Raw genomic sequence first — 10,236 nt, forward strand, 5'->3', positions numbered from 1 at the left:
GTATCCTCTCTACTGGAAAATTTCCAATACCAAAGAGGATCTAAAAAAATACAAGTACTCCCCACATCATTTTAATAGATGAATGAATATACCAAGGATTATAGTCAACAATTTTCTATAAAAAAATATTTAATTCAGCAAACACGTCGCTTTTGAAAAGAGAGAAATTACAATATACCAAGGAGTAAGAGACATGAATAAACAAAAGCTATTTGGGGGAAGGGAAAAAAGAGCTAGTTTTTTGTATCATAATAAAATGGCAATAGAATTATTTACAAGCTTAAAATTATTATTAAATGAAAGAGCAAATTTGAGTGAAGGGCCGAAGACAGCAAATTTGAAATAAATGAAAGATAACTAGTAATTACTAGGCGTGTATAATATAGCATCTCCTTCAAGGTAACAATCAATGTCTCGGAGAAACATTGTCAGCATAAATTCCCACCACGACTCATCTCTGGAAAACTTTCCCGACAAACCCTTGAAAGGAGTTTCCCAGCCCGGTACTGACAGCTTCTGCCAAATACTGTGCCTGAAAATTTTGATGACTGAGAATTCTGGATGCACCAAGCATGATATTTCGAAATAATTGAAATATGAAAAACTTGACGAACCAATCACAGTAACAACATAAGGATTACCTCTTGAATGGTTTTCTTTAAATCAAAGGCATCTTTAACTCGAGCATCCAAGAAAGCCCATGTATCACGGAAATCTGCCAAAAAAAAAACAAACCACGGAAGCATTTAAAAAAGTCCTCACAAGCTATGGCTTTACCACATTGAGCCACAAGCAGCAGGGTCTCTTCCCAAAATGTCATTTTATTCACTATACAGATAACACACGTACTGGAGTATTCCATGGGACGGGAAAAAATTCCATTGTTTATCAAATTAATCCTCATATATATTGCCATGGAAGCAAATAGGACAGTCTTGATTCAAGAAGATAAAGTGATTTAAAGAGAACAGAAAATTGAATCCAGTTAATATTTTCAAAGCATTCGCAAAAAAAACATGATCAAAAGAACATGGTCACTACAATCATAGAACCAGAAGTTGACTCGCAAATGAAAGATCATCATAAAAAAGAAAGGCATAAAAGCACTAGAAATGATGAATGGATGAGAGAGAATCGAGCAAATTCTATGAATGCTTGTGTCTTTAAAAGGGAGGGGAAGAAAAACAAACCAGGAGAGGTATCTGTCAGCATATAAATCTCAGTTGTTGAGTATATTCCTCCAAGGATAGTGCGCTTGGCATACCAATCAATGTCAGAGGCATTATCACCAGCAGCATGCCAGATCTCATCCACAAGCACTGCCCTCTGCTTAAAACTTGTAGGAACATTAACAGGTTGTGCCTGTAAACAAATTATTTCCAAATAAACTCTTTCAGGTCTATAATTCAGAGAGCTAAGCCTCTAACAAGGAAAAAGGGAACGGGCAGAGACCTGGATGCTAAGAGCTTGAGGCCATGTTGATATATATGGAGCTTGCATTTCTAAACGAAATCTGATAAGCTTAGAGATGCAGTCACTTGGTGTCAAATTTTGTAAACTCTCATCTGAGTCAATTTTATCAGCAAGTCTTTGTAAGCAGCCATCCATGAAATACTGAAAAAAGTTTTATGACATGACAGACAAAAATGGTCAATTCATATAAACTAATAAGCACGACAAGAAAACAGTATTCCAAATAATGGCAACCCATTAAACTGATTGCACTAGATTATACTAGATAATATAAAAGTGGAAGAGAATTCATGCATTGGAAACCTATAACCGAATAAAGCAACCCAAAAATATTGATAAACATTATTAACATCTCCTGAATTTGTAGCTCGCCAATGGTCACATCTTAGAAAGATAGGATGCTAGTGAGATTCCGTGCACATGCATACGCACACGTAATGCCAGAGAGGAAAAAAGATATCTGACTTAGCAAGTGTTCTGAGTCACTTATTTCATATAAAAAAACAGAACATTTTTCTCCTTTCATTATTGCATTCACCCTTTCTTTTGGTGAAACATCACATTAGAGAGGATGGCTTGCCACATAACGGAAACTCAAAATGTGATTGCAATACAGTATAAATTGATAGCAAATAGCAATTACATCATAATGTAGAACATTGTGAAGCAACTGACAGAGTACCATCCTACATTCTACCTGACATAGCATAACACGAGCGGTAGCAATCCTCACTTATGGCTCTGTCCATGAACATTTATAGGAGAAGAAAATAAAAAGATAAAAATAAATTAAACTTCTCTCGCATAAGCTAAAATCAATTTATGCCCTTGACTTTTATAGAAGCTCTTTTCATTTAGCTTCTTCAAATGTTAGATGCATTTTATCTTCTTTTTATTTTTTCCTCCTAAGATCAGCCCTACTATTATAGAATAGCCTCAATGACTACACATGAAGGTTTAAAGATCACTACTCTATTATCTACTCCAACTCCAAACAATAACTTGCAAGAAAAAACTATTGACAGATAAGACAGTGAAAATGATTGAGATGTGAAAGAGAAGAAAATGCACCTCGACCAGTGCTGCTTCCTTCCTGGGAAAAGATCCAACAATAGATGGCGAAAGACCGACATCCCTGGCTCCTGCAACTAGCGCAGCTTCTGTCCACCCCAACTTTAACTGAAAATAACACAATTACTTGTTGTTACAATCATAGAATTTACACATGCAAAAAAATAAATAAAAAATCAACCGTGTGGATTGTAATTTCGGAAATTGAATCATCAACATATAGTAGAAGAGGAAGAGGGAACGAACGACGTAAGAGAGCGAGGCCTGAAGCACGCGAGTGTGTTGGTCCTCATACTTGGCCCTGGGTTTTGTGGCATCATCAGCTGTTGAGGAAGATGAAGGTGAAGAAGAAGCGGACGAATCTGAAGAGTTAGGGTTTTCGGTTTCGGTGGTGACGACGACTGGAATGGTACGATCCGTAGCGTGTGGAATGGGTAAAGGTTGAGTCTCGGATGTGGAAAAGCGAGAAGAGGGTATAAATATCTGAGGAGGCCGGAATCGGAGTCCAACGTTGCCATTATAGTAGTATCTTGCACCGCACAACAACCGCTTCGCCGCCGTTCGATACATTTCGCTACTTCCACTGGGTCTGGAAACGCAGGACTTACGAGGAGAGTGCTGTTTTTTTAAGGAGAAAGTAGTTTTAAGTTCCACGTAGCAGAGAAATGTTTTGCCACGTGTTGGACCATCCGCCCAGAATAATAAATCTTAAGAACATCATTTCCAACTAATTACTCAATGCAACACCTCTAATTGAATATGGTAATTAATAAGTGTTTTTTTTGTGATGTTTTTTTTAGATAAGTAATTTAGAATATCGACTCTTTTTCAAACTTAATTTTTATTTTTAATTAAAAATAAAAAAAAATACTTAAGATATTATATGTGAATTTTTATCCATTTTATGACTCCTTGTACATTCTATAACATTTTTTTATAATTTTATACCACTTTTTCCATTAAATAAGACTTTTTTGTTGGACAATAGTATTTGCTTAAGCAATCATCATGCACAAATAGTATTCTAAATTCACGGCTGTATTTAATTTTTATGATAACTTTATGTATTTTTTTATAACATATTTATGAAATTTTCATTTTTTTTAATTAGGATTCTTAAAAGCTTCAATTCCAACCCAATTACTTGAACAAAAACAACTCATTTTTTTATCAAGTTAATTTAGTTCAAGTTTGTTGGGAAAAAATCAAAATCAAATCTAACCAATTGGTTTTGATTGATTTGGTTTTTTTTCTTTTAAAATCAAACAAAAATGAATTGTATGCACCCCTAGAAATTACAGAGTTATGGGAGCTAGTTGAGTTGAAATACATAGATAATCACTATTGGATATGCTCCACATTCTACAAGGTCGTGGTCGTCGTATGCCATTTTTGTAAACAAATTATGATTGTCCAATTAGAAAGTGTTACTTTTTATCATTCAATTAAGTGTTTGAGAAAGCAATTAAGTTAGCTTTTAACTTATCAACTTTTAGCAAATAAATAGTTTTTAAGCTTTCAATTAGGTTCACCACTAGTGCTGATCAACTATAACCTTAAATTAATGTTAAAAAAAAATGCCAAAACAAACAAACAAAAATGAAGGTAAAATAACATAGGACATTAGGCATTTCTCATAGCAACTTGTATTAGCTAACTTTAAAATTAAAGGGAAAAAAAACCTGCACATAAAAAGGAAAGGGGAAGGGAGTGAGAAATCAAAAGAAATCCCTTGGATTTGATAGGAATAAAAGGAAAAGTGGGAAAATCCCAGGGTACAAACTTGTCAGCAGTAAAATTGGGCGATGCTGTCTCAAAAATGGTTTCATCTTATACGAATTGCACACAATTCACAAGGGTTGCTATCAGCAGAAAGAGGCACGCCCACCAACAAAATTAGCTTGGACTTTGACATTTTTCTCTCTTCTTCAGAAGGACCAAAAATTGTCCAAAACTCCAAGCTTCAGCATCTCTCAATTTATGCTCTATTTCATAGTTTTTGGACTTAGATATATGACATCAAGTTCTTGAAACAGCATGCCACCCTCTGCCTTTCTTTCTCCCTCCGAATCATTCTCTTTAGCCCCGTGGACTGTGTGGTTCTCATGCACAAAGTGATTGTTGGATCAAGATGCTAAAAGCAATCTTTCCTAGGCCTGCACTGCAATTCTCACCTACAAAAGCAACTTTGTACTAAGCTAGCATATTGACACAACATATTTAAACCTGAACCTCCTCTATCCTTCTAATGGCTTCCTTCATGTTAAGTCGTTGATCGGGGTTGCTCTCCGTGCAAGCAGCCCCTACTTGGAGAAGTTGCAACATTTGATTGAGGGAGTTCGAGTGATTGCTCATTAACTCTGGATCAATCAATTCCGCTTCTCTTCTCTCAGAAATCGCAGTGAACACCCAGTGCACTACGTCAGTGCCACCCTTGCCATTACTGTGATACTGAGAGGGGAATTTCCCAGTGATGATTTCAAGAACGATGATTCCGAGGCAATACACGTCGGTCTTCTGTGAAACATGCTGGTATGATACGTAATCGGGTGTTTTGTAGGCAAACATTGTCTGTATGGCGTAGTTGGGGTTGATGAGTGGATGAAAGGCGAAATCGCTTAGGAGAGGCTCGTAATTTTCAGTTAGTAGAACATTGCTGGATTTCAGGTTTCCATGTGGCAGGTCTTCGTTGGAAAATTCTGAATAAATAAAGTCCAACCCTCGCGCAATTCCCTTCACGATATTCAAACGGATTGGCCAGTTCAGGTCAGCATGACTCGATCCTCTGTCACCTGAAAAAACATTATACCACATACCTTAACTATATATTACCTTGCATTGCATGCATATAATTTTCATAAAATAAACAAGAGAGTAACTTATAAAAAAGAGCATACGGGAATTAACTATTTTCTGCTTTCCGAACTAAACCGGATTGAATAAGACAAACAAGATAATGGTGTTCTTTTTTTTGGGGAGTGCTAAGGGTATCCTCTAGCTCAAAATTATTATATGGTTTATGGTCTTCATCAATAACATGTAATCAAATATTGTTGTTAATTTTATCCAATTAATTGAAAAACTTGAGTGCATATTAGATAGACGTTAGTCGAGACCATAAATACTAGATTATCTTACACTACTTGATTTATATGTAAGATTTGTGGATTGGACTCCTGATCAAATACTTTAGAAAGAAAGATGGTAAGCTGCTAACCATTTCACACGTTAGTGATAATGATGTTAATTCTTTATCCATGCATGTTTCTGGTTAATTACTCCAATTAATGTTCAAGGTTGAAATATCATCTAAGAGCGTCTTCAATGATTCAAACATTATCTCGCAAAAGAAGCGAAAGTTTCTATATAATTAAGGAGACATTATATATACTAAGGTGATTAGTGTGGTAAGTACCATGCAAGACGTATAGCAAGCTTCCTTTGGGCATGTATTCGGTGACAAACAGCTTTTCCTCCTTGCGGTAATGATAAGCGAGAGGCGTAATGATGTTAAGGTTTCTGAGTCTCCCAAAGCGTCTCATCTCGGCGTCAAAGATGTCTCTGCTGACTTTATTCATCTCGCGCATCCGCTTGACCACCACAGAGAGGCCATTGTTCATGGCAGCTTTGTAGGCCGAACCCAACCCACCGTTCCCGAGAACCTCCGCCGCAGCCTTCATCAAATCGGGCAAGCCAAACACGCCCTTCTCGTCGTTCACCATCACAAGGTCACCCATGCCGCCCCGCGAAGACCCTTTCTTCGACGAAGAAGACTCCTTCTTGCTCCCCCCCTCGGAGGCCCCCCTGCTATGGTTCGAGCTCGGCACGTGCACTTGCACCACCTCGTCCACGTGATCCCTGCTCATCACGCTGAAATCATCGTCGTGTCGACGCTTCGACCGCGTCAACGCAAAAATGAAAGCCAAAGCAACAGCGACAATGAGGACAATAACCACCTTCATCCCCCAACCCGACCCTACTTCTGAACTACCACCGGCCTCGCACTCATTATTCAGCGGCTTCCCGCATAGTCCTTCGTTGTTGGCGAAGGACTTCGCTTCGAACCTCGACATGGCGGCGGGGATTTCTCCCTGGAGCTTGTTGTTCGACATGTCCAAGGATTTTATGTCTTGCTTGAGCTCCGGCACCGGGCCGGAGAACTCGTTGTTCTCGAGGTGGAGCTCGGTGAGGAAGCGAAGGTTGGTCAAGGAAGACGGGATGGGGCCGGAGAACTTGTTGTTTGAGATCCATATTTTTTTCAAGGAAGCTAATTGCGAGAAGAAATCGGAGGGGATTTGGCCGGAGAACTGGTTGTGGGCTAAGTACAGGGACTTGAGGGCCCCGAGTTGGTTGAAGGGAGGGATTGGGCCGGAGAAGGAGTTGTTGACGAAGCTGATGGAGCGGAGAGTGGGGATTTGGGTGAGGGCGTTGACATCGATGGCGCCGGAGAGGGAGAGGTCGACGAGGTGGAGGCTGTTGATGATGTTGTTGAAGCAGATGACGCCGAGCCACCTGGAGGAGCAAGGGTTCTGGTTGGGAACCCAGGAAGAGAGAGCTACGGGGTTAGAGAATGATTTCTTGAGGTTGAGAAGGGCTTCGTTTTCAGAAAGGGAGAGAGAGGAGAAAGGGAAGAGGAGGAGGAGAAGGAGGCGAACAGCGGCCATCGCCGTGCCGGAAATCTTATGGGTGTTCCGGGAGAGAAATGGACCGCTGCTCGGAGAGATTGAGGTTCTCTGATTGTGTGTGTTTTTGGGTATGGGGTGGCCGCGTACGTAGTACGGGAATGGGAAAGGTAGCTAGGTTGTCGTGTTTGAGAGATGGATTATTGGCGAATGGTGGTGGAGCTTCCAGAATTACCATGCCACTCTAAGAATAGCAATTGGATTGGAATCATGGACCTGTTTCCTTCAAATGCTTCCCATTCATTTTTCAGGAATGTTGACCCTGTCAGCTCCATTTCGGGATCAACCCATGCATGCATTCCTATTTCTCTCATATGTCTATATAAAAACTAGTACGCTAGCCCTACTCTACTCTCATTCATGTTTTTTAATTTTATAAATAACAAAATATATATTTAATTTTATTGACATTATTCTTATTTTTATGTTGTTAGTATATTATTTATAAAAAGTAAAAATTAAAAACTATTCACATATTGAAATATTGAAATGTATTTATGATACATATATTCAATATCAATTACAATATTAATTTGCTACATCAACTTTATGATGTCATATAATAAAAGATTTAATAAAAATATAAGAATAAATTAAAGATCTTTTTAAAACTTAGAAAACAAAATTTAAACAAAAAAGTATTTAATTATATATATATATATATATATATATATATATATTAAATATATAAATAATGATTATGATAATCATAACAATGAAGTATAACAAGATTGTATGATATTCTTGGTCCTTGCTTCCCAACATCCTCTTCATTCTCTTCCTGATTTTCTTGAGGATTATCAAATTTTGTATCCATTCATTTTGTATGGGGTCATGTATACTTGTTGAGTTTTGGTTTCAATCTATTGAAATGGTTATTATTTTATAATAATATATTTTTACATATTTTTTTCTAATTTTAAATTAAATAAATTTTAAATATAATTAAATTGAATGTGATAAAATTACAATCTTAAGTCCACTTATATTATAATAAGTTGTTATTCTAAACTCTAATAGATAATTTATATTTTTAGAATAGATAAAATATGAATTTATTTTCACAGCAATATTTTATAATTGTAAAAGTACAATGAACGCATAAGAGGATTGTGTTCATCTCTATTTATGTTTTAGATTGACTTTCATATATTAAACATTAAAATAATACAGAAAAATCTAATTATGTTCACAAATATTTTAGGGAACAAAATGTTTTTACATTTAAAAGATCAACATGAAATTACTTTACAATGATAAATCAATTATTGGTGTTTTTTTAGGATATTACTCATGTAATTTTTTTTAAAAAAATCATATAATAAAGATTACATATGAGATATGCTTCATATTACATGTTACATATACTTTTGCATGAAAGTATTATAATTGATACGGAGATGTATATGTGTTTACAATATAGTATTTTGTATTAATTAAAAGTAAGTAATAAGGATATACTAATTAAAAAAAATACTTACATTTATCGGTAATTAAAATTTGAGTGGAGATCATTAAAAATAGGAAGGGGGATTCAGATGCTTTTTTTACAGGTAAATAAAAAATCATTGATAACAATGAAAGCACAAGTTATGCCTCAACTGTGTAGCAAAAAGTACAAAATACCAGAGGTATAGAGAAGAGAGCAAATCTTCCTAAGAGTCCAGAACCATACTTGAACATAAAAATCTCCTCATGCTTTATGTTTTTTTAAAAAGTGAGTTCCCACACAATATATAGAACAATTCCCACACAATATATTGAACAATATGTTAGACTTTGATCGAGAAGCAAAACTCATCTTTCATTTCTTCCACCAAACCATGCTTGTTGTTACACACATGTCCAAAATAAAACTCCCACATGAGAGTGGTAGTTGACGCATAAAATAGGAAAATCTACCCAGGCGCAATAAAAATCAAACATCTAAAAAACTGCTTGCTATCATCAAACTGTTGTCACTTATAAATTTCATTTTGAAGCAGTCCCCCAAAATGAGCAAAACCAAACTCTGTTTAACAATAGCATTGTCCACCAAATGTTTGATTCTTCGCTGCTGAAAATTATCATTCTCATTTATTTTCTTTCAGAGTATAATTAACCCTTCTCATTTCTCAGGTGACTGGAAATTTAGTTACAACTCCTAGTATCAATTTGTAGTTTAGTTAATTATGTCAAACCTTGAAATGCATTGTCACGTGAAGAAAACCCAAAATATTATATAATAATGATGAAAACACATTATTATATAATGAATATATGACAAAAATAGTTTAAAATTAGGGTTTAAAGAATAATAAAAATAAGATGAAAATAAGATTTTTAAAAAAATTTAAAGAACATTAATGATAAGATAAAAATAAGACTAACAATTATGGGTATAAGATAAGTGTTGATCATCTTTTCTTTTTTATTTTTCATTAATTATCTTAATTCTCAAGTGATATTTTATTAAAAAATATATATCTATTCTAGAAGTATATTTTTGAAACTATGAATCATAGTTGCAGAGATACATTTCTGGAATAGGTATATGTAATTCTGGAAAGACATTTTCGAAAAGCAAAAAGTGTGTGCTTCTTTAAGAAAAAGGGTATAATGTGTAATTGAGAGGTAGAAAAGGGGGTATGGGGTTGTACTTGGGAAATCGAGGTCTAAATAGCGAGAGACCAAATGTTATCCATATGTGGGCTTTTTTATTAAGAAGGTGGGCCAGGCCCAATTACAGAGGGAATTTATCCACTAAATCAATCCATCGCAAAAATATACGGTCTTTAGGAGGGTCACTAAAATAATGAAGACCCCAACTAAAATTATGACCATAATTAGCCATAAAGTCTCTGTTGAAGAAAATGCACCTGTAAGTAACGGTGTGTTGGCTGTAAGGGATCTTTAACTAAAGCCACAACTTTTTGATGTTTCTCTCTCAAGTGCTTTGGCTATTGCTTGTAGCTCACTTATCAAAACACTTGCAGTTCCCTCAAAAATCAAGCTATTTCTAGTTCTCCAT

At 35.8% G+C, this 10,236-nt stretch overlaps 2 protein-coding genes across 2 annotated transcripts; both read right to left on the reverse strand.

The window, feature by feature from the left end:
- Positions 1–211: 211 nt before the first annotated feature.
- LOC100801376 (ubiquinone biosynthesis protein COQ9-B, mitochondrial) lies at positions 212–3,218 on the reverse strand. Its single transcript, XM_003542318.5, has 6 exons — positions 2,791–3,218; positions 2,545–2,652; positions 1,453–1,614; positions 1,191–1,362; positions 642–715; positions 212–532 (listed from the first exon to the last, which is right to left on the reverse strand). The coding sequence occupies exons 1-6, from the start codon at positions 3,112–3,114 to the stop codon at positions 452–454; spliced, it is 921 nt and encodes a 306-aa protein (XP_003542366.1). The 5' UTR covers positions 3,115–3,218; the 3' UTR covers positions 212–451.
- A 953-nt stretch (positions 3,219–4,171) lies between these two features.
- Positions 4,172–7,324, reverse strand: LOC100788667 (pollen receptor-like kinase 3). The gene is made up of 2 exons (XM_003541266.4): positions 5,960–7,324; positions 4,172–5,336 (listed from the first exon to the last, which is right to left on the reverse strand). Exons 1-2 carry the CDS (start codon positions 7,206–7,208, stop codon positions 4,765–4,767), a joined length of 1,821 nt encoding a protein of 606 aa, XP_003541314.1. The 5' UTR covers positions 7,209–7,324; the 3' UTR covers positions 4,172–4,764.
- Positions 7,325–10,236: the final 2,912 nt, after the last annotated feature.

Source organism: Glycine max, chromosome 13, assembly GCF_000004515.6.
Source record: "Glycine max cultivar Williams 82 chromosome 13, Glycine_max_v4.0, whole genome shotgun sequence".
In the NCBI taxonomy this organism is placed as follows: Eukaryota; Viridiplantae; Streptophyta; class Magnoliopsida; order Fabales; family Fabaceae; genus Glycine; species Glycine max.